The sequence below is a fragment of the Grus americana genome, chromosome 4 (assembly GCF_028858705.1).
Source record: "Grus americana isolate bGruAme1 chromosome 4, bGruAme1.mat, whole genome shotgun sequence".
Lineage (NCBI taxonomy): Eukaryota > Metazoa > Chordata > Aves > Gruiformes > Gruidae > Grus > Grus americana.
The window spans coordinates 3,335,707-3,360,337 of record NC_072855.1 but is presented as its reverse complement, the minus strand read 5'-3'; the positions used below and the strand labels follow the sequence as shown (position 1 = coordinate 3,360,337).

Below are 24,631 nucleotides of genomic sequence, written 5' to 3'. Positions count from 1 at the left end.
GGGATCTCCCTCTGAACACAGTTTTTATTCAGCCCAGAAATTCTTCTGCATCTTTATGATACCCGTAATGTCTTGGCACTTGAATTCTATTTTCTTATTCTCAGTTTTTGCTGGCACTTACGTGCTCGGAAGTATGACAGTTTCCTAACTAAATTCAACCAGAATAAACAGCGTATATAGAGAGAGCTTCCAGTTTATTGCGTATATCAACAGCATTGGAGAAACAACTGTTCAGATCAGGGAAAAGGCCCTGAAAATCATTATCTCGTTTATTAGAAGGAAAATAAGAGAAAGAATCTGCTAATGCTTCAAGTATCAGAGACGAGATTGTCTCAATTTTGTTTTGTTATGGTATTGTGGGAACGCAAGTGCACTTAGTCCCAGCTGGGGCTGCTGCAAAACCTGTACCCTGGAAATGCTGGAAGCTTTGCTAGCTGTTGATTTACATGCATGCAGAGTCAAACCCCGTGTGTACACTTGCTTGTAGATTATTACTTCGCCACCGGTGAAAGTTTCTGCAGCAACACTTTCATTTGAATAGACAAGGTTTAGGATGGTAAGGAAAACAGGGATAGATTAGGGGGAAACAATTTAGTTTTGTTAATGCTGCAGGCCAGTAGTGGAAATAGAAAAAGAAAATTAATCTCCTTTTTCCCAGGAGACTCTCTTACCTGGAGCACGTACCTTCCCTAAGAAGTGGTAGATGGATTTCTTTGGTTTTCCTTAGGCTTGTGAAAAGTCTGGGATTTGGGAAAGAGCAGCCATGTATCTCAAGAGTTAGATTTAGATATTTCATTGTAGCCTGCCTTACTAACGCCTGTTGCAGGTGATGCTCCTGGTAGGTTGGACCCATCAACACACAGGGTCTTCTGACGCTGTCCTGGACCCTGTGGCAGCTGGGATAAGTTTCACTGCTCCAGGGTCTCCGTCAGAAGTGGTGTGCCTTGGCTACACTTGGGCTTAGAGGCAAAGCCAGGCTCCTGCTCTTGCCCAGTGCCTCCTGCTGCTCCTGGAAGATCCTCTCAGGACCAAGTGCCTGACCATCATATGATCTGCAGAAACAAGTTTCACTTCCTTGGTGCCTAATGCAGCAACGAGCATGATCTATGGGGCGGGAAACCACATTTAGCCCTGCCAGTGAAACCTCTTCCATGCAAATCAGCTGTTTAATCCGTCACCCTCGTGCTTCCAGCACGCCCTTCCCTCCGCGGGTTTGGCCGGTGGAAGGGGCAGGAGCCTCCGAGTTGGCTTTCCACGGGTCGGAGTTCCTTCTGGTGGCGAGCACAGGGCATCCCAGCGTGATGGGTGTGAAGCTGAGACCTGCGCCGGCTGCCTAAAGCCGTATCTAGTCCAGCGCTTGATCCCACTTACAACTTAGAGACCTTCAAATTTGTCTGCACCAGGGTTTCAGAGTTTGAAGTACTAATACTGAGGATGTTGGAGGGGGTCTGAGTACTTGGTGCCTTTGTTGCTAATTTATTTATTTAAAGCTTAGGTAATGAATCATATCAAACAAATCCTGGTAGCTAAGGTAGGAACATGGTATCTGCGTGGAGAGGCAGTCCTGGTTGGAGGCTTGCTTTCGCTTGGGTGAAGGACCTGAGCAAATTTGAACTGAAAATGTGTGTGTTTAAATAAAACAACAAACTCAACCATTTAAAGCAGCATTTTGTATTTTTAAACAAAGAATACGGTGGTATGGAGAGGACGTCCAGAGAATCAAATGACTTATTCTACTGCTGGAGCAGGGTCTCCACTAATGAAACAAAACAAACCCCAGAAGAAAACCGAACCCTCTTGCGTTCTGTCGTCTGAAGACTACGGGACATCACCGTGATGGATTAAAGCGAAGCCCCACAGCTGCATGCAACATCTGGCACCACAGCTCAGTCAAAGATTTTCCATCCATGAGGAGGTCTCGTCCATGACTTTTGGCTCCAGTTTCCATCTCCAGTATGGCCAAAGGTTACAAAATTCTCATGGTAGGACTCCTCGTGCGGAGTCACAGGGATCCTGCTGCCGGCATGATGAGTCCTGCAGGTTTTGTCCTGCCATCCGCAGCATCCCCCTGACAGAAACATCAACAGCTCTAGCAAAACTCTTGGGTCTGGGGTCTTTGTTTGGGGGAATTTGGGTGGTATGGACCAGGAGGTGGCTCCTCCGGGGCTGCGTCTCCAAAAACTTGCTCTATAACCCCTTTGTAATGTAATAGCACCCTTAACAAGATGCATAATGCTTTCAAACCTGATGCACGTAAGGATTTTGCGCCCTAATTCTCCTGATCCTTAGGTCCTTTGAGTCCCCATGGACTTTGGTGGTGTTTGGAAGAAGGGGGTGTGTGTCAAACCTCTGAGTTTCATCCAGCCTAAAAGCTGCAACAGAGCTGGCATTATTTTTGGTGCAAAGTGCTGAGCAATCCACAAGAAATAAAAGCCTGGTTTTGCAGTGTGCAAAGAGTCGGTCCCTTGTCTTTTTAGAATTGCTGCTGGGGCAACCCCTATCATACATGGATGTGTGTTGTCTCAAGCCATTTATAAATAAATATAAGCAAAAAAAGAAGTTGATAGTTCCTTTTTCTGTATAAAATTGAGTGGATTTATTCGCAAACTTTATTTTGACAGTGAATCTAAAATCAGAGCCTGATAGTCAAGCCTGGAGGTGAAACTCTCCCATGAACGTGCTGAAGTAGTGCAGTGCCAGTGCCACCAGTGAAAACCCATTTTCCTTTGGTCTCTGCTGCTGCGGCTTGATTTTTCCCCTCCGCGTTCAGCTTTCACTTTTGTAGAAGCTTTATTCTGCACTACTGCCGTCTGCCGAGGTTTTGTTTGACGTTCAACTGGAGCAGGACCGGGTCGGGGTGCCGCAAAGGTGTGTAACGGGGTGTCCTGATAACCGATAACAGATCTCGCGACACAGACCACCGGCTGTCAAAGAGGGGCCAGGGCTGTTGCATTAACTCTGATCCCAACACAGAAAGGTGCTGGGGAATCCAAGTGTTAATGAGAGCCATAAAGGAGCCGTTGTTTTATTGAGCAGCATGACATGCTGTAGCTCTGAACTTGCGACCCGGAGGAGAAAAGCACAATATCCCAGCTACAACAATGTTGTATTTATATCCAAAGCTCAGAAATCCATCTGTGCGGAGGAATGAAGAACATCCTATCGCTGTCCGATGCTAGAACCATTTTTAGAAATCTGGCTGGAGCTTGTTTCTTGGGTTGTTTCCTGAAGGGTTGCTGAAGTCCCTGCCCCAAGTCTGCCGCCGGTGCGTGCGGGAGCTTGACTCCATCACACAAGCTGCATCACATAGATCTGCCTTAAAAACAGGTCCTGGTCGCCTTCCAGCGGATAAAGCTCTGCCCGGTGACTTGGGAGTCTTTGGGCTGGGCTTTGGTGAATTGATGGACGGGAAAACCCAACGTGTGAAACCTCTCTTGGCAGGAATGAGGAGGTTTCCATCGTGGTGCTTTGCACTGGGGAGCAGAGCAGGTGGTGGCAACACGGCATGTAGGTGCATTTGCCCTGTCGGGCTGGCGTGTGGGGAAGGAATAGCCCACGTATTCCCTTGGTCAGACATAGAAATTCTTGAATTCAAGATGTGGCAAGCCAACAGCATGATGGGGATGTGGGGTTTTTTCCCAAAACGTTTGGAGAAGCACAAATGCCAGCTTGCTGCATTCGTTCACTCCCAAAATATATAGGCTACGGCCAGGCCTCCTGCAAACAAGCTGTATGTCCCGACGGCGCTGTTCCTTGAGTGGCTCGGATTAGCACGCCTTCCCGAAAACAGAGCCAGCACCGGCAGAAATTGCCCTCGTAGGAGCGTGCGTGGTTCTGCCACACCACCTGCCCCGTGGCGGCTCCTGTCCCCATTGTGCTGCTCACATTCTCTTCCAAGCTGCTCCTAGCAAACCCAGGCTGCGCAGGGGCCATCTGAGTCGTGCAAATGTTTGGGTTCCCCCCCTGCTTCGCCAGTATGTTTATTCATTAAGGAAGTCAAAAGAGGAAGAGGAATAAAAAGGTTGCAAATGTTTTGCTGGGTTAGAAATGAGACCTCAGCGACCGGGCTGCACGTTGCCCTGTGTACGATGCGTTCAGCAGCTCTTGTGTCCCCGGCGCGGAGCTCAGAGAGACTGATGCGCCCTCCCAAGATGCGTTCAGGTAGGGTCAAAGCTTGTTTACCTATCTACTTATATCCATATCGGCCCATATGCCAATATTTGACTATCAAATCATCACTGATGAACACCTCTCATACAGTTGTGCCTCCGCTGACTTCCCGAGATGTAGCTCTTGGAGTCGGTGGCCACCTCGGCGTGCCTGGCTTGCTTTTTTTCCCCAACTACATTACTTCAATTTGTAGAAGTTGCTTCTTTTCAAACAGCTTTGCCCTATCTCCTTGCATCTTCCAGTATTCTTAAAAAACAGCGAGACCTAAATTTTTGCAAGCACCAGGAGAAGATTGCTGGGTGCTCCTGGACGTGGTGCTGCGCCGGGACTCGGGCATCAGCCCCACAGCCCGTCCACGGGAGCGAAGCCAGAAGGTAGCTCGAAAAATGCCAGGGAACGATTTCTATGTGTGCACGCAGATACGGCGAGGAAAGGAAAGTGGAAAGATTTGCCAAGGGAAATGGTCTTGTTACGCACGGCGTGTTTTATGTATTTGTTTCCCCTCTCCCCGTTCAGGATGCGTAATTGGGGTTTGAAGATTTGAACCCATCTGGTTTATCTCTGGGTGTGTCGGGGCTGCAGGCTCTTATCAGGTGTGTCGCGGCGAGCGAAACCATTCAAACAAAACCCTTTCAACGTAAGTTTGTGTGCGGTACGCCAGGTTCATGTGTTTGGCCAGGGCTCGGTGTCTGCACTGTTTTAATTCAGGGTAGACTGGGTCCACAATTAATGCGGCTGCATGAAAAATGATTATTTCTTTGGTCTTTAATAAATGATTTTGGGGGATGAAAATCCTAGAGTGGTTTAGTACAGATGGATGGTGCTCAGAAACATTAGTGAGGATGTATGGAAGCACCGGCACCAAAATTAAGGTGACCGCGTGCTAGAATCGTGGAATCATTTAGGTTGGAAAAGACGTTAAAGATATCGGGGCCAACTGTAAAATGAGTTGCCTTGGTTCCAAGCGCAGGAAAGCTTTACCTCCTGCAAACTCCTGCCTTGTTCAGTTGTCGGGGAAGCAGCCAGATGCTTTCTTTGCTTTTGATTGCTCGTTTAGCTTTGACATGCTTTTTGCTCGGATGAAAGGAGAAACATCAACAGGCAAAACTGCAAGAACTGCCGGCGTTTGTTGCTGTCATGCCTGCGCCGTGCTACTGCCAGTGCAGTAAATAGGCAGGTAGAGTAAATAGGCTGGATTTTTTAAATTCTTTATTACAAGAAAGGAGATAACGATTGGATGCTGTCCCATTTTCAGACTAGGAATTGTTTGCCGGACTTGAATTACAGGAATTGCCGTAGCGAGGCAGATCAGCGCCTTGTGCCATGAACTCGGAGCTGGCAAGGGGCTGGGGCAGCTTCGCACGCCCGGTCCCCGCGTTGCGCTCCCCGAGAAACTGTTTGGGATGGAAACAAAACCAAATTGGTCTTATGCTTTAAGGGGAAATAAAATAGTGAAGAATAACTTTATTGAACTTGTTAATCTTGCTGTATTCCCTTCTTAGCGGCAGAAACTGTTCAAACCGATGGTGTGGCCAGCTCGTATTTTGTATTTTCCTTTTTTTGAACTGATTTGAGATGGAGAGTCTTTGGACAAAACCTTTTTTTTTTTCATACCTTTGGCTTAGTTGCAATCCAAAACTGATCTGCTGGTGACAGACTTAAACTAATTATCGCCAAACAGTGGAGAGAAGAGTTTTTTAAAGCTGCTGCTGTGCCAAGGTACTCGGCGTTCGGAGGGGCTTGGGAATTGCTGGGCGCTCAGGCGCTGATGCTGGCCCGTGCCAGTATCCGTATTACTTCTTAGGGAGGGAGAGATGAGTTTCCTTTCACTGCTAAACTACTTAGGGGAGTTTCTGTTTAAAGAAGGGGAGGGGGGGAAAAGCCGCAACCCCACCACTTGCGCTCGAGGGGAGCTGCAGGAGAACAGAATGAAGCTCGCTGTGGTTTCTTTGCTTTGTGCCTTGCTAATTCCTTCGGCCCCGCAGCTGGGGCAGCTCAGTTTTGCTCCCTGCTCTTGCTGCTTATGGAGCATCCCCCGATTCCCATGTGCTGCTGCCCTTTTAGTATTTTAATCCTTTCGCCTTCGTTTTCCCTTGCCTGCGATAACTCGGTTTTATCCCTGCTTCCTTTGCCTTGGGTTGAGTTTAGGGTGCTCACCCTGACTGCTTATAAACAGGGTTTGTGGCTTTGATCGTTAATCTTCCAGGTACCTCCGCAGGATTCTGTAATATTTTCAGCCCGGGAGGTCTGCAGGGCATGGCTTGTCCCCGTGCTGCAGCCGGGCAGCTTCTGGGTGCTTCTGTAAAACCCATCTCTTGAGATTTGTACGGTCAAAGCAGCAAAGAAATGCAAAAGTGCAGGAACACTGAGGTCGACGGCATTAAAAACCTTTAACTTGGGTGTCTGTTCCCGGGCTGGTTTGGTATTTAAGCATCGTTATTCTCTGGAAATTGGATATTTTTACTTGGTGCTGTACAGAGCGTATTGTATTTGCTCTCACCTGTGGCGTAGTGAGTGTTACCATATGGTTTGCCCAAAGTTGATTTTTTTTAAACGCTTTTAGTGGTGGGTTAGCACATGGTGCTCTTCTGCTGTATGTTTTTTAGCCAGGCAAAGTGCCAGCATGTCTGTTGGAGGAAAAACTCCTGGCTGGATCCTGGAGAATAAACCAAGCTCGAATTCCCTCTGAAGGGAGAGAGCTCAAGTCCCACAGGTAGGATTTTTCATCGTAATGATCCCATCTGGCAGCTAAATTAGTGACCAGTTTTGGTAGGAAAATTGAATGACTTCAGGAGCATCCCCTGGCACCCATAAGGAGGAGGGAGGTGCGGTGCAACCCCAGACCCACCCCCAGCCCCTGGAGCTGGAGCTGAGCAGCACCGGCAGCACCGCAACGCCGTCCTCTGCACGGGGACACCCACCACGGCCCCGCTGGCGTTTGGGGCTCAGGCTGCAGGATACCTATACAGTATCTTAGAAAATCTGTAGAATCCTAGACTGGTTTGGGTGGGAAGGGACCTCACAGCCCATCCAGTCCCACCCCCTGCCATGGGCAGGGACACCCTCCACTAGCCCAGGTTGCCCAAAGCCCCATCCAACCTGGCCTTGAACACTGCCAGGGAGCCAGGGGCAGCCACAGCTTCTCTGGGCAACCTGGGCCAGGGCCTCACCATGTTTTGATAAAAGACCCTGAAGGTCTACCTTGATAATGATCTACATTAGGTAGGCCTACTCGTGTATGGCTCTTTAGCTGAATCTCAAAAAAGAAGCCGTCGCTTTGCAGTTTATTTGTTCCTCCGTTATCCTTGTCCATTCAGTTGGTATGGTTTAGGGTTGGTTTTTTCTGTTAGGGCAGGGATCGTCAGGGATGCTCTATGGTACAGCCCCGATCCCGGCAAGCAGCCCCACCTCTCTTGCAATTTAGGTGGAGATTGGAAGGGGTAAAGTGCAGCGGCTCTGGTTTTTTGTGAGGACAACTTGTTTCTTCACGTTAAGTTCAATGAAGCAAAGTGCAGGGGATTTGAGTCTCCTGCTCTTTATTTGTCCTACATACACCTTGGTATTTGCACCACGGTGGTTTATTTTTCTAGCAGCTTCCCTCTGCCCCCCTCTATAAATCGACCTGTTTCACGCATCACGGGGGAGGTTAGGATGCGATATTTAGGAAGTAGAGTTATTTTTTGAGGGCAACGTTATGGCTTGGAAAAGAAACCAGCGTTTCGGACGAAGCAAATCCCAACAGGTCTCCTCGCCCCTTCTCCTCCGTTATTTAGGCTGGGTTTGGGTCGACGCGTGGCCGTACCTGCCGGATGCCGGCGGAGCGCCGGCCTTTTCAGATGCAGCAGCTCACTCGCAGCGCTGTCCCGGAGGATTGTGGCAGATTGCAAACAAGCTCGGCACAATCATCCCATCCCAATTAGCATAATGATGCTGCCTAATTTATGCGCAAATTGCCCTAATTTACGTGTGTCGATACATGTGATTAAACCAAGCACAGGTGGAACAGGGTTTGGTCGCAACCCAACCGGGGAAAAGCTGCATCCACCCCAAAATGCATGAAAGGTCCAAAATTTATTCTTCATGTTACTAAAATACAGAGCTCTGTGTTGTTTTGCCCTCACAGCTCCGGCAGCACGAAGGGGTGCGGGGCAGGACTAAACTCGCAGCAGGAGGTAAGAGAATAAAAGATTCCCGTGCCGAGATTTGTACGGATTAAAGGCAGCTTTAATTTGCCTTGATACACTTGGCTTTCAGGTGGATTACGCAGGCGGTGGGATTTGGGGCTGTCTAGCCGACTAATACCTGCCTTACTTTTATTTTAATTATTTTAATAAGAGATGGAGGAGTCGTATAACTGTAGGTCACTTTTGCCAACCCCGGATCTTGAACATTCCTGTGTGTAACATTTTATACCATTAACGTTCTTGATTAACAAAGCTGCTGTCATTGTGTGAAATCCCACCTGGTGCGGCCATTCCCAAAGCACTTTCTCAGCAGGTTCCTTCCAAAAGAGACCTCTTAGTTTGTGAGCTGAAATTCCTCGTTTTTAGAAAAGAAATGGTGTTGGCGCCGTAAAATTGGTCCATAGCAAGCAGGATGATCCAGCACGGAAATGTTCGGCTTGAGTGAAGCTCTCATTCTGGATGCCGAAGTATTTGTTCCCATGGCTTTGGTACGCCCGTTTGCTACGGAGAGTGGCCCAACCTGGCTGTGGAGGTTTAGCAGCTTTAACGTAGTGGGTGAAACAGGGTACCAGGCTGTCAGTTGGGTTTGGGCTCTCCTACCAGTGTGGTCACTGACCTTCTGCTTGAGCAATTCTGGGAGAGAAGAAACATCAAGGAATGGCACTTTTCTCATGGTCCCCTCCATCTTTTTGTAGGTACTGTTTGCAGAGTAATTGCTTTTTCAGGGAAGGAACATCCCTGAAAAGTTCTTTGTAACTCATGATAGGGCCCTGACCTCAGCTGGGGTGTCAGGACACCTCTGAATTACTTGGAGCTCTTCACTCCCAAGCCAGTAACTCACCACCTGTAGCATTTTCCTGTTTGTTGATGAGAAGCCACCAGTCGAGCTGCAAGTTTTGGGGCTCTCATGCTCTGCAAGATAAGCTGCCTCTGTTATTTGTTGAGGTGGAAGCGCTGAACTCTCTCCTGGCATTCACTTGCGCTCTGCCGGTTGGTGGACCATCCGTTGGGCTGGTCCATCTCCAGGGGATGGAGCCTGCAGGTGAGCTTGCAAGCATGCAGCTCTTAAAAAAACCACAAATACAAACAATTCGCCTGATTTCTTACCAATAAAACTGCTTTGTCTTGTGAACCTAAAACACGAGAGCACACAACAGACCTTCTCCTTCACCTATTCTTGTTGCTTGTGAGGTTTGCAACGGAATCTCTAAACTTTTGGCACAGCACTGGACTGGAAGACGCTTGGCTGTTGAGTCCCAGGGGCTCTTTCATAGTTGAAGCTTTTTCTCAAGTTGTTTTGTGTTACGGCATTGTCCAGAAACACCTGGATCAGGTCAGCGTTGGATTTCCCGACGCTGCCGGATTTGGAAAACTGAATTTTGGCTGTAGAGGATGGAAGGTCCTCCCTATAGCCAACGTACCTTCCTTACCGTTGATGTGCTGTAACAGCATATACGTTTACCTGGTTAAATTCCTTTCATCCAAACATATGCAACTAACGTATACAAGCAATAATTACAACTAGTAATCTTATTATTCCGGAGGCTGGTGGGTTGCAGCCACGGCTTACCGCAGTCAGCTGACTGTGCCGGATCCTCAGGATACCGCGTTTTTGGAGGATTATCTGGCAAGCGGATTACGTTGCTGGCACGTTGGGGCACCGCAGGGTCGGGGCAAAGCAGACGAGTGGAAAGGTTTGTGCGTGGCCAAGGGCTGAAACAGCCGCATGTGGGACACGCTACCTCCTCTCAGTTCTGTCGGATGTTTGCTCTTTGGCAATCGTGTTTCCTCTACGCGCAGGCCGTGTAACTAATTTCTAAGAACAGATGTGGATGTACGATATTCTTGTAAGTAGGTATAACGTAAGAGGTTTCTACACTTATATACTCGAGCGACTTGAGTGCATGCCTGCACCATGCTCCTTACCTGTCAAAAAAAAGGAGGTTTATGAGTCACTGCAAGTCATGCATCATGAATTACTCTCTTCTTTGGTTACTGATCTGTTTTTACAGCCACCTGAAGACGCAGCCTGCTCTAAAGCCCATTGAAAAGTGTTGCGTTGACTTTTATAAGCTTTTATAAGCTCTTTTGTTTTCATTCTGCCTTTGCATTTGCTTTTTTTCATTACCTTCCAGTGTACATTTGCCCTTCAGCAAGACGTTGGCCTCCTCCTGGAAGGAGCCGTGAGCGTACAAGACGTGTATCTTGCTCCAAGCTTCGTAAAAACTCAGCGTCGTTGCTGATTCCCTTTTAACTCTCAGCCGACGCTAATAACGGCAGGGAAGGGCAGTCCGTCGCTCCGTCGAGACGTTCTAAAGCTGGAGGTGAATGCAAAGTCTTTTCTCACACTTCTTGGTACTGTCCGAAGCTGTGTTTGGAATCTGGCAGCTTTGTGAATGAAGGAATAAATTGACCGTGAAAATATTGACAGCGCAGTTGCTTACGCCAACTTCCTGATTTGGTCCCGTCAAATTTACCCCTTGGTTTGAAATGCATATTAGCTAAGCGGAGGATGAAGGGAGCTCGTTCTCTTTGCACAGGGAGGAGAGGCTGAAGGCTGGATCGCATCTCTGCAGCCCCCAGACCCCTCTGCCCCGGGACAGCAGCGTTGCCGGGAGGTGTCGGGAAACACGGGATCGTAGGGAAGGAAACGCCGGGGGGACCAGCGAGTTTGGCACGCCTGTGGGTTGCTCGCTTTAGGCCAGAGACAAGAGAAAGCAAACGCCTCGGCTGTTCTCCGGTTCTCTAAAAAAAGAAATATCGGGAAAGTAGCCCAGGTCTCCTCCTCCCTGCCGGATCCAATGTCTTTTTAATCTGCTGTCTCTCAACTTCTCTTCACGTGGAGGTTGCTGGTTGCTGGTGGTCTGCTCGGGTTAAGCAGCGATTCTGGCAGACTTCAGAGCAGACGTGATCTCCAGGTCTCGTTGCTTTGAAGCTCCTGGTTCTATCACACTCGACTAAATCAGATTTTTTTCTTCTCTGTGGAGGTAAAACTCAGCCGTGTGCGCCCATCTGATTGAAGTGCTGAGACTTGTCTAATTGAACAAGTGCTCGAGTCAACACTTGAGTAGGATGAAAAGCAGTGAGGAGATCACCCAGGGATTTTGTCTGAGCTCTGCAGCTACTTGGCACCAATAGAGCAGATGGCTGGGTCGCATCCTGCCCACGGCTGGGGAGAAAAGATGTCAATAGGAAAAAAATATTAATTTGGTTAAATATATTCAACTCTAAATCTAGAAGTGCCTCAGGTCTCTAATTTCGTACTTTATAGCATCAGCCCAGAAGACGGGATTAGCGAAAGGAGGGGTTGGTTCTGCAAGCTCCTGCAAGGAGCCCGCTGCTGCCTCAAAGCTGATGGAGGTAAAAAGTATTTTGGGAGGGAGAACAGAGATCCAGAGAGTGGGAGCGATGTGGCTTGTCATGTAAAATCCCAGGATCAGCCGGGAACAATCTCAACTTTGCGAGTGAACCGTGGAAGGAGGAACCCACGTCCGAGAGCTGGTTTGTGCAGAGGTGTGAGGACATCACAAACATCCCTGCAGGTCACCGGCACCGCAGGGACAAGCTTCAGCCTGTTCCCTTTAGCGTTGGACCTGATGCTGCAGCCAAATCTGTATCCAGAGCGGTTTGGGCTGGGGGAAGTCCGCTGGTGGCTGTCTCACTGGTACGTGGCCATCAGAAATCCCGGTCCCTTGGGGTGGGAATAAATGAACATGCACAGAACCGCTTTTTCAAACGCCCCAAGCCCTCGTGTCTGGGTAAATACACACTCCTAGGAGCCCAAGGAGAATATGGTACCTTCACTGCGATAAAAATTACCTACTTTTTCTAGCAGTGGACCCTCCTAAACTTTACTTTACCCCGTACAACAGTGCACGTATCAAGTGAAGCTGTGACCATCAGAGTCTCCTTCTCATTTGTAGCTGCTGCTGCTGACCTGTAATCACTTGCTGCTGCCTCTGCCCAAAAGCACTTGTAACCCTGGAAACTCCCGCGATTTTTTGCCTTCTATATTTAAAAGTTATTTTCATTTTTTCAAGCGTGTCTCTAGCTTAAGCAATAATAAAAGCTGCATTTTGCAAATAGGTAGAATGAAGCAGAGTCGCCTTGCTGGCAGCAGTAAAAAACCTGTTTTCCAACGATGTTGCTGAATTTTAACTCTTTGGTTTTAAAAGCTTGTTTGTTTGTTTGTTTGCTTGCAGGGGGCACCACTGGAAGAACCTTTATGGGCTCCTAATGACATGCAGGTGGATGATTTACTTATGATAATTAAGGTAGGAAGAAGCGTTGTTAATTCTGGCATCTTGGCATTTGTCCTCTCCTTGAAATAAAATTGCGCTCGCCGGTGGCCAGCCAGTCATCGCTCTATTTTAGGGTTCAGTACACACCGATGGCAATATGGAGCAGCACACAGCCAAGGCATTAAATTGTGTTAAAGTGTGCCTTTAAACACAGGGGGAAGGGAAATCTTATTTAAGAACTACCTGGGAACATAACTAAGTGGAAAAAAATCCAACTTCCTCCCCCAAAGGATAATAAGGTCTCTGTTAGTGCGGAGTTGGAAGGGGCATGACTCTTATTTGAGAGCACTCAGCACAGGGATTTTTTTGTTCTGCTGAAACATAGTGGTTGAGTTGGAATTCAGGTTCTAACTTGCCATCTCAAAAAAAAAAAAACCCTAAAAATATTTTTTATTAGTTTATTTTCATCATCTCAAGCTTCTGTGGAAAGCTGGTCTATCTCCAGATGTGGCAAGAGAGTACTCAATTCTTGATTAATGAAATGGAGGAAATTCCCTGATGTTAAAAGCACTAAGCTGTTGGCCAACGCTGGAAAAGAAAATTTATGTGGAGTCAAATGTATTTATAAGTAGTTTTTATGATATTTATTCTTTAATGTTGGGATTCTTGTCTTGCTGGGTCATTTCTGCCACGGCTGTTGTGCTTAGAAGCATCATCAGGGTGGTGAGATGATCACCGCTGGTCTCTGCCTCCTGTTGTAGTAGGAATGAGGGTCTTCATCGTAGTCACCCTATAGACTCCTAAATGTGAGTCAAGCTTTAAAAAAACCTCCAAAAGCCATCTTGACTGTACTCAGGCAAGAGGACCCTATGCATTTCCACACTTTGCTCTACACACTCGTAACATTTCAATTTGCAAGCTTGAAAAGGTGGCAGAGCTGTCGCTGAGTTCCCACCGATATATCAAACCTCTGCAATTTGCAAATACCCAAAATGTAGCAAAGTTGGATGCTCTGCTTTGGAGCCCGGTGAGATGTTTGGTGAGACCAACATCACGGGCAGGATTTTGTTCTTGTATTTGTTCAGACCGTAAAGGTGTAAGAAAGTATCGGGGGTGAACGTGGGGTGTGTTATGTCTATCGTACTTTAACACAGGGATTGCTTTATATTGCAGTTGGGGTTTACACTTCTTAGTGTAAAAGAATTAGTGGTTTGGTTGGTGTTTAGTGTCGGTGGGTAGTTTACTGGCTGTCGTTTCAGGGAGAGGGGGAAATTCAAGCTGTAACAAGAGCAAATTCTTTTAATACAGGTTTACGGTTCTCAATGTATTTGCACTTTTTGTTTGGCTTGCGATAAGATGCACTACTGTGGAATTTGCTTGGAGCAGGGATTTGCATGAATTATTGTTTCTTACAAAATGAACATCTGTGCAAGTGTTCTCCCTGTGCTCCACGGTACCAGAGCACCCATCAGAAGAAGGATTTGTGTGCCCGAATGCAGAGGTCAGCAAAAGCCAAGTGCTTGGGGGAAGGAAAGATGGAGCAGTAGAAGCAAAGCTGCTGAAATCGAGGGGAAAACTCCTTCTGGGCTGCGCGACGGCATCTGGATGTGTGTGTTTATTTTATGTGCTGGCTTCTTTCCTTCTCGTGTCTGTGTGATTTTTTTAAAAAGTAATATCCTCCTGTTAGGAAAAACTTGGGATCATTATGCTTGGCCTCTTGCAGAGTTCAGTTTTGTATCTAGGAAGTGTAATGCCATCAATCGCAGGAGCTGCTGATTGAAATAGTGTGGCCCAAAAATACGTAGAAGATGGGAGTAAACAATCATTATGGATGGTCTCTTGATTCTGCACTTAAAGCATTTCATTTGAAGGGTTTCACATTCTCGTAGAGAGATCTTTCTGTAAATCACTAATTAAGCAAATTAGCGACAATGTCATCACTCTGTCTACAAAAAAGGAAGAAGATGACGTTTTGAAGAAACCTTCAAGCTGAAGACTCAAATTATCCAATATTTAAAATTACAAAGTGTCATAGGAATAGGAAGAGTGATGAAAGAATCACTTGAAGTTTGGGTGACTTAAACCTAGGTTTCATGTAGAAAGGGAACCTTTTTATTTTACTCAAAATTCTACATGGATGCTAAACCTGTATTCTTCGCTTAAAATTTGACTAAACTTGCTAAATAATCTGCTTGTAATTATTTTCTTTTTGTAGACAGTAGCAAAGGCTAAGGTAAACGTGTCGGGACGTTCATCTGAAATACTTTGTGAAATGTACTTATTTTCTCAAAAATTGGCTTTGCTAGGGGAAAACAAGGAGGAGAATTTCCTCGTTTGCTGCAATAAATCCCCATGACACAGCTGCAGGTGCGAGCGATGGGATGGAGGGGTGTTAGTGGTCCCACTGTTCCTGTGAAGGGTCCTGGGTTGGGAAGAGCGCCGGTGTGCGTTGAAAGCAATAGGAGCGAGGTGTGTAATGAGGTGGAGACATGGCGTTGTGTTGAGGCATCTCTGTTTGAGTGTGCAGAACATCGCCAGATAGGCTGATTAATAAACTGCCAGCTGATGCAGATACCGTTCGGGCTGTGCGCGTGTCCTGGCGCCAGCGGGTTTTTTGAGTGCGTCATGGTCGTGCGTATGGTCGGAGGTAAGTACGGGCTTACAGCGAGCTACTCAAAAGGGCAGAAAACCATCCGGGCATGGAGGTGACAGTCATATCGATACCGGTGCAGCACTGAGCTGAGTGCCGCGTTTTGTTGAGAGGGAGAGTGCTAAAACCACAGATCTTATTTCAACAAAGCCCATCCGAAGCCATTCACCACCTTCGGACCATCCGTATCCTTCCCTGCACCTTTTCCAGCTGCGTTGCCAACATCTTTTGGGAGGTGGAAGCCAAGCCCACGTGCCGGGTGGATTTGCAGAAGAGCGTGACGTGTGTGGCTTTCTTCGCAGCGGTTCCAGCAGTGCCGATCACCGAGCTGATGTTTACGGCGCTACCCACAATAACTGAAAGATCTTTCCTGCGAGATAAGAGTCAATAATTGTGGTTGGCTCGTTCCTCTGGTATGCGTTCCCGTATTAAGTTGAAATTTAATTTGGCATTGGAGTGCTGCTGCGCGGCTCCGTATCCCCCGGCGCGGGCAGGGGATGCTGCGCAGAGGCACCGGCTGCCGCAGCGGTCGGACCCTGCACCTTCTCTCCTAAGGACTGCTCTTCAAAAAACCACATCGGTGCCATAGCTTGATCTTCTCACTGACTACATGCAGTTGTGAGCAAACTGCAGGAGAAGCGAAGAGGAGGTGACGGGTCAGGATCTGTCCCAGTCCTGCCCTGTTTCACCCTGGTGGCTTTTGCACTGGGTGGTGACCAAGGCAAGAAGTGTTTTTTCCCACACTTGGAAGATTTGGTCAAAGCCACCCATAGCTGCAGTCCTTCTCAAAACCTTTAAAGATTGCTGTCACATTTTGGCATTTGTTGATGTGCAGGCTGACCCTTGGAGGGCTTCTTTGGAAATGCAGAGTTTGCCCTGAGGCCAGAATTCACAAATTATGGTGCTCCTAAATCCCACAGACACTTCTCCCCACCTGTGAAGCTTCAAACTTCTACCCGGAATTTGACGTCACCGATGTGAGCTGACCCGGCCTGCTGCATGCTAAAAACACCCTGGGATTTGGGTGCAGTGTTTCACAAACCGTCAGTACCAAGCGCACACCTCCAGCGTTCGGCTGCTGAAGCTGACTGGGGGCTGGGGATGTGAAGGAGGCAACTGCTTACAGAAACCACACCGGGCAGCGTGTCGGGACCTGCCGCCTGTACCTGGAGCTGCTGTGTATAAATAAACACATCCACCCTCCGTCTTATTTCTGACAACTACCTCCCTGAACAGTAATTTTTTTTTTTTTTTTCAGTAGCTTGTTCTGCAAGCAGGTTTCCTCTTGCAGGTGTTTAGGAAGACCTCATTTTTATGTTAATTCGACATAACTATCAGTGCACAGACGTCGACTGCTCTTGTTCCCTTCCGAGACGTGCGATTTTTATTGAAATTCAGTCCTGAAAAACTGATACAAGCAACTGACGTACCTGTCACCTGAATCAGATGGGAAACTGCACCAAATTGGGGGTTGCCTCAAAAATACGTTGCCAGCCCTTGTTCTGCAGGGTGTAGCAACCACAGCTTCCGCTTTCAGGAGTGTTGCAGCTCTGGTCTGCAGCCTGTGTTCAGGTTTTTAGTAGTTTAAGGGCTTCCTCAACATCATGTCACCACTGAGATCAAGCAGTGCTAATTACTGATAGTACTGGTGGATCTGAATCTATAAGAACAATTTTTCTCGTGTTGATGGCTTCAAACACATCTCTGCTTTGATTATATTTGGTCCCAAGAAAGGGTTGAGTTGATAAATCCTTCAAACTGGGCAGATTACAGCTTAGGCGATTTAAATGACGCGTCAAAATGGATCTTTTTCTGAGCAAGTAATGCTTACTAGCTCCAGCCAAACCTGCGTTGCTCTGGTCGATCAATATTGTGTAACAGACGTGGAGGCGAGTTCCTTGCCGCTGGAGAGTTTATCTACTCCTGGTCAGAACGATCAGAGGAGACAACAACTCAAGGAAGTGATGACGTGGAAGGGACAATGTTTGGGCTCCATCATCATCACCAGGAGCCGGGAGGTGCCTCTGAAGGATGGGGTGGCCTTTGTTTTCAATCGTGGTGCCCGTTCCTGCTTTCTCAGGGCGTCCTTCGTGCTGACATTAGCTCTTCATCCCCCCATCCTCATCGTCTCAGAGAAGAGAAGAGCAGGTCCCTGCTATCTGATGGTGGAAAGCAAACAAAGAAGAAGAGCAGATAAAAGGTCTTCTGCAAGCCCAACTTTGGGTGGCAGTGGCCTCCCAGTAGCACAAGAGGCTTCCATCAGCGGCCGCTGCAGAGGAATCCAAAAGCTCAGGTAGACCTGATGGCAGAACTAAGACGAGGAGAGGAAATTGCATCAGCCAAATTGCTTTTTGTTTGTTGGTGAAGACACGAGTGCAACTGCTTCAGGGACAGATTTGGGGTGCCTTTCGGACAGTTTTTTCATGGTACGAAATATAGAGGACACTGAAGCTGGAGGGGCCGGAGGAGAAGATGTGGTCCCAGCTGATATAAACCAAAAGCCATGAAATTATGGAATTGCACCCAGTAGGTTTCTTGCCCCAAGACGTTACCGTGTGCTGTAAACCACATCCAGGTTTCAGGAATACATTCGGTCAGCTGGATGCAGGTCAGCGATGTGGTTAGACAGGTCGGTGGTGACTAACGCCACTATCTTCTCACCTCTCCTTTTCCAGGACACACAATTCTTGTGCTGTTGTTTAAGCGTTTTGTAGTCCAAATCCTTGAAGATCCCTGCTGAAAGTAAAAACAAATATATCAATCCTATCAGGTCTTTCCAAGAGCAAAGCATGGAAATCCCCCGTCCTCGGGCTGGCACCGTCGCTGGTATTTTCCTCTCTCCCTTGACCAGTGACTTTTCCTTTAATATTGCTGTCTAAATCTTCTGTGGCTTATGCAGTGATAAAAAAGAAGAAAAAAAAATAAAATACATATGCTACAGGAATTTGGCAAGCAGCGTGCGGACCTCTTGCAGTTCCAGTCGGTGGTTAGACGGATTTGTCACACTTGTGTTACACACGTGTATGATCTACTTGCGGTGAGGAACCGCTGGGGCTTGGTCAGGGACCTGTTCCCTTTTCACACAGAGTCATTCTGAGGGCAAGCAGATATTTGGGGGCGGGGGGTTGTATCTGGATGTACGTGGGGGCGATAAGGCAGGCTGGAATAATTGATTATTCTCTGGGAGAGCAGAGTATTTACAAGTGCTGTGATACTTTACCCGTGATGGTCTAAGGTAGGTGCATCTTATGAGTAGTAGTATCTGGTGGCAGGTAAACTGCTGCAGTTGGGGAGAGGCAGACAAGCTTTTGATGCGTAAATCCTCCAGTCCTGAGACAAAATGCCTTATCGGTCTTACAAGTTCAGCCAGTTGCTCTTGAGCTTCATGCAGATATAATAACACTTCGAGTGAGCGAGAGGACAGGTGGTACCCGCGGAGCTGAGGGATGTGCTCGCTGGGGAAGGAGGTAACTTGTTTCTTGTGCAACGTGGAAGGGTTATCTGGGGACCAAGGAGGAGGACAGTTGTAGAGGGAAACTAGCTTCTGGTTGACCGTTGCTGAGTGACAGTGAATTTAGTTCCAAAACTTGCTTTTCTAATATGTTTTATTGACACCCATCAAGGTTGATGTGTTTTACAAGATACATGTCTTTTCTCACCTGCCCTCTGTGCTACCCAGGTGCTTCTGTCCGGTGTACGACTTGGCTCTGGCGTAGTGCAGGAGGAGGGTGGTGTACCGGGTGAAGCGTGCGATATTTGGGGAAACAAATGGTAGTCCGTGGGGTTTTGCTGCTGCAGAGAGCGTTTGTGGGGCTGGGGGCTGTGAGCAAATGTTGCAGCGCAGCAAGGTTCTGCTTCCACTTGAAGTGACGCGTGTGCCTCGATGAGCAATTTAGCAAGGTCAGGGAGCTCTTTGAAGAGCTGGAGGGAAGGAAGAAGCTCTTTAAAGTAAAATACTTCAAATACAGATGGAGTTTATACTGCAGTAAAGCTGCATTTTACTTCTGCATGGCTCTTTCCTTTCCCCACTGCAAGGTGACTTGCTGGTACAGCGTGCTGGCTTGACTGCACCTCGCTCGGCAGATGTTCTTGGCAACCTCAGGTTTCACCTTGGGTTGAGCTTTGAGGAAGCATAAGGTCAAGCTGCTGTAGTTCCAGAGGAAGTTTGTAGGTTATAAATTCAACTAGACCTGGTCCTTAAAAATAAATTTAAAAAATGAAAATTAAAAAAAAAGAAACATTAATAGGAACTGCTTCCAGTCTTGTGCAGTGGGTTGGAGAAGACAACAAGGTGGTGTGAACAAGACCACGCTGCTAAAGAAACCAGATACCCAAGGACCTTAGTTTTTGCAAAAAGCTTGTATTTGAGACAAACTAGTTTTGAGGATTCTCCTTCTTGCTGTCCCCCGCCAACAAGTGGATGTTGCGGCATCTAAACTGTCACCTGAGTTCTGAGGTACAGGTGTGACTGAGCCGGAAGGGCTCGGCAGCTGCAGTCCCTTTGGGTTTAGTTATTGCCTATTACTGTCTGCAGCGTCCCTTCTTGCAGAGGAAGAAGTCGAGGGGACGTGGGAGCTCTGCAGGAGGAGAGGGAAACGACTCTAGAGATCAGGCAGCAGAACGATGTCTCAAGTAGCTGTTAAGGCTGGGTTGGGTTGTTCAGGAGAGAGGGTGGTCAGGATCCACGTTGTGGTGGTATGTTTTAATCCAAGAAGACTCGGAGAGGTGTGTTCGGAGATGCGCGGGAGGAAGAAGTGATGGGTGTTGAGCAGGCACTTGCCAGGATGCCCGGCGTCTCGCTTCCTTCACCCCAAAGAGGAACTCTTAAGTTACAGATGTTGTAAGGCGGATGATGGGACATCATGACCAAGAGCAGTGTGAGCTTGAAGGATCTGGAGGGAAAGGGTTAAATCTGAGCGAAAGGCAAATTATCTGGAAGGTCTGGAGCTGTGCCAATGCTTCCCAAACCAGGATGTGCAAGTCAGGAACCCTGGGAATGGCTCCTGCACCTGGGGGTCATCGTGGAGGGCTGCGTCGGGAGCGGTGGCATTGCCTGGATGTTTTCTTCTGAGTCTGCATCTTCAAACGAACGTGCAGCCTGGGCCACTCGGCGAGGACAGCGGTTCTGCTTGTGCACTCTCCTCCCGTTGCTAGACCAGGTGTCCCCTTAAAGACACCAGTTACAGTCAAAAAACCACTCTGAAACTACAGTCGCGATGGATCGCTGCCTTCAGCTGCAGGGGCGCTAACCGTGCGCGGCAGGCCACCTCGCTGGCTTCTCACCACTTTTTAAAATGCTGCTGTTGAAGAAGGGCAGAGCCCTGGTCCCGCAGCGACCTGCAGGTGCTGGGCTACAAGCAGACCTTGCCACCCTTGCCGCTGGTGCTCCTACCAAAGCTGTCAGAAGCTCACCTCTGCTGTCTGAGACCTCAGACACAGCGTTAGGCATCATGAAGATTTGTTTCCTCAAACGAACGGTTGCAGGAAACGAATTTTCTGTTCTTCAGCCGCCAGCCCAGCCCGTTGGGTTGCGGCGAGGCAGCCCCGCTCCCACTGCCCCCGGCTTGGCTCAGGTGCCGTCGGCAGCATTGACGCTACCCGCAAATATCGTGGCGGGGACGCTAACAGGTATCCACAGGCACAAATGCAAACTGGGAAGCCCAGTATACTACTGGTTTTGAACCAGTTGCTTAATGGAAGGTCAGCTTCGCCTCCTTCTCTTGGCGGCTGCTTCCCAGGTTGTGCCGTTTTGCTTCGGAGACGAATCTGTTAAGTCCTTTCCCTGAGCACCAGCCAGAGGCTCGATCGAAACCTATTTAATAGCTATTTCTTTATTTTTATGTGCTTTGAATAGGGCCTGAAATGTATCATTTGGGAAGATGTTTTAGTGAGATTTTGGATGGCAACCCGCTTTCTCCTCTGCGTTAACTGCTTTAAAACATCTACTCCCTGGTTCAATTTTATTTGCCCTTTAATAAAAGAAGATAATATCTGCTAGACACTATTTTTTCATCCCTCAGGCAGGTATTTAAGAGTTTTCATTGTTTTTAAAGTAGCTGTTGCTGTGCTTTTTTGAATGGCTGTCAGCTTGCTGAAGACGACGATTAGTCTTTATCAAGTGCTTAATTGAAAATGCTGTTCAAGTGATGCGATGCAGATTGTCACTGGATGCTCAGGATCACCTTTGGTCCACACACTGTGCTTTGGGCATCGCTGCTTTGTAATCAGATGAAAGCAGCCCTGTATATTTGGGTGTTAGAAGGGGAAGAAGCTCTTCCTCAGAGGTTCATCTCTTGCTTGTAATGAAATGACTTTATTTTCTTAGGCAGAAGTCACGATAATTTTAATAAACGGCTCTCAGTCACAGAAGGGAAGAAATGTGGTGAACTGATTTGCTGCTTCTCTTCACCACGAGCCTTTTAAAAAGAAAAGTCCCTTTTAAAACCTGCCTTCTGCTTTTCATCCTCTCCAATTTAATTATTTCGGCCATGCACCTATTTTTATTAACAGATTGAGAAAGAAACCCAAACACTTCCATAGGCATCGGTACTTTCTTTCACTCTGAGCTCATCCCAAGTGCAAAATATCTTCCGTGCAAGCTAAACAGAAAGCAAAAGTAACCAAGGCGAAAGCCTTTCCTACGGGATAGAAAGCAAACTGGCTTCGGGAAAATGGAAACGTGGCGACAGTGCTGCGTTGGAGCGAGCGCGTTGGGGATGGCTCCATCTGGCTTCGATAGACATCTGCAAAACCCGACGTCAACGTGAATTCCCCTTTGCCGTGATTCTGCTTTTAATTAAAAAGTCAGGGCTGTTAAAAAGAACTCGCTGAAGAGTTTGGGTAGATTTATGTCTAAATGGTGGTGGTTATGATTGCTTTAAATCAGGGTCTTCAAGTCAGAGTCTGAATATGCTTTAAACTGTTTCATCTTAAACTAACTAGTTTATTTAACAATTAGATGCTCCCTTCCTGTTGTCTCAGCCCTTTTTCTTGGTGAGAGACAAATAAATCTTTTAGACGTTCGTGGTGGGTAACAGACTATTAACACTAATCGGCTGTGTGAGGGTGACGGGGAGCCATGGTCACCGGCCACAAGAAACAAGGTCACCAGCTGTGTCTGTCTTCAGGGTGCCAGGATCACGCGCGGCATGGGGTGGGGTGGTAACGGCCTCACAGCAAGGTGACTTTCAGACCCTTTCAGCTGCCGTGGTCTTTATACTTGGGAGCAAAAATAGGGAAGAATTTCTGTTATACAATTTCTGTTTAACATATATTTGGTTTCATACCACAAGTCTTAATTTTTTTTCTAGTTGTGCTTTCACATCTGTATTGGGTAAAATGCACTACTTTTTAAGCATTTATGTTGGTGACTTATTTTGCAACTAAACCAGTTTTCATGTGAATTATCCAACTTCTGGTTTTGGGGAGGAGCAAAGTTATTTTTTCTTACCAACCTCCCTGGCATTTAATCTGACCGGAGCACATGGCTGCTGTTATACAGGCAACAACACTCTGTCTTTGACAAACACTTCCCTGCGTGCCTTCAGTAGTTAAAGCTGGTTGAAGAGGTTGGCTCGAATCTCCGGTCCAAGGACTCCCATGCTGTAAGCTGAAAGTTGTTTGTGTTTGAAGATGCTGCTTCTATTTCGGTAGGAAAGTATGCATCGTCGAGAACTGTTTATTCCTACTAGCTACACACTCATCGCGGAGCACGTACAGTTTCTAGAGGGACATTTTAATGAAATAACCCACTGGGGGCACAAAGCAGCCACCCCTGATCATAGAATCCCAACAAGGTTTGGGTGGGAAGGGACCTCACAGCCCATCTAGTTCCAACCCCCTGCCATGGACACCCTCCACTAGCCCAGGTTGCCCAAAGCCCCATCCAACCTGGCCTTGAACACTGCCAGGGAGCCAGGGGCAGCCACAGCTTCTCTGGGCAACCTGGGCCAGGGCCTCAGCACCCTCACAGGGAAGGATTTCTGCCTCACATCTCATCTCCATCTGCCCTCCTGCAGCTTCAGGCCATTCCCCTTGGCCTGTCACTCCCTGCCCTTGTCACCAGCCCCTCTCCAGCTTTCCTGGAGCCCCTGTGGGGACTGGAAGGGGCTCTAAGGTCTCCGCGGAGCCTTCTCTTCTCCAGGCTGAACAAGCCCAACTCTCTCAGCCTGTCTCCATAGCAGAGGTGCTCCAGCCCTCGCATCATCTCCATGGCCTCCTCTGGACTCACTCCAACAGCTCCATGTCCTTCTTGTGCTGGGGCCCCCAGAGCTGGATGCAGTACTGCAGGGGGGTCTCACCAGAGCAGAGCAGAGGGGCAGAATCCCCTCCCTCAACCTGCTGATAGTGGGACCAAGCTGGATGCTCCCCAAAAGCCAAGAGCTCAGTTATTGTGCAGCAGAGGTTGGGTACCATCGAGAGGTTGGGGACTGATTAGATGGTTTTTGAAGAATGTTGTTGGCTAAACAAAGTCTGGTGTGTTGCTGGATAGTAATTTTCACCTTGAACCGTGGAACACTGGGTGCTGTATCTCATCAGTCAAAAATGCCAGGGATACTTTTTGTTGGATTTAAATAGGCTGGGATGCGATGAGGACCCGCATTAGCAGGGACAGAGTGCTGGCAGTTAATTAACCCGTTTTACACGTGAGGACGTGCAAGGGATGTCTGGGCGCAGCCAGTGTGACCAGGAAAGCACCGAACACGCAGCCGTTGCCCCGCAGCCAGGGATGTGCTCTTGAACCGAAGTGCAGAAGTCAGCAATGAGGTGAAGAGTGAAGCAACTTCTCCCCTAAAAATTAGTGTAATAGGAGAGGGGATGGATGCAGGGACTGGAGAAACACCCGGACAGTTAGGTTTCCATCACTGTCGCTGCCTTCTTCATGTGAATCAAGATGGGTCAAGGGGGAAGGAGAGAAAACTGGGTGAGCGGTTGAGTGACCGTTGTGAAAGCCACCATCTCCACCAGCTGACAGTCTTGATGATCCTGCTCCTCTTATCTCGGCGTCATACACTCTGTCCTTACGAGCGTTTCTAGAGGCATTTACAAAGCCGCTGAAGTGATTTAAGTGCTCAGAAGTATTTGAATATCCCAGTAAGTATTTATCAGCAATTAAGGTCTTGTAAAAACATTCTGAAACATGAGCCATCATCCGAGCCCTGCTTCCCTTTCTGTCAAGCTGGCAAATGTCAGGCTTTGATCGTCTCTTGCCCCTATGGATTAGAGCCATCTCCTTTTTTCTTTGCACAGAGGACCCACAAAAGCATCTGGGATTGTGCACAGGCCGTCGCAGCACCGAACAAACATCAGTGAGGCCCATCTCTGCAATTTTCAGGGTCGCCAGTGAGATGATACCAGCTTTGGTACTTCAAAGAAAGGTGTCAGAA

General features: G+C 47.9%; 1 protein-coding gene across 8 annotated transcripts in view; it reads left to right on the top strand.

Annotated features, from left to right (window-relative positions):
• Nucleotides 1-24,631, top strand: part of PTPRA (protein tyrosine phosphatase receptor type A) — a 126,797-nt gene that overhangs the window by 46,239 nt on the left and 55,927 nt on the right. For 5 of the 8 annotated variants that reach the window (XM_054825578.1, XM_054825577.1, XM_054825579.1 and 2 more), the window contains one exon: nucleotides 12,557-12,628. The exons of 1 other annotated variant lie outside the window; for it this stretch is intronic. In XM_054825578.1, the coding sequence (XP_054681553.1) occupies nucleotides 12,557-12,628 (72 nt within the window). Of the gene's footprint in view, nucleotides 1-4,143; nucleotides 4,162-12,556; nucleotides 12,629-24,631 lie in introns of those variants that run through there. 2 more of the 8 variants (XM_054825581.1, XM_054825584.1) reach the window with 2 other exon arrangements.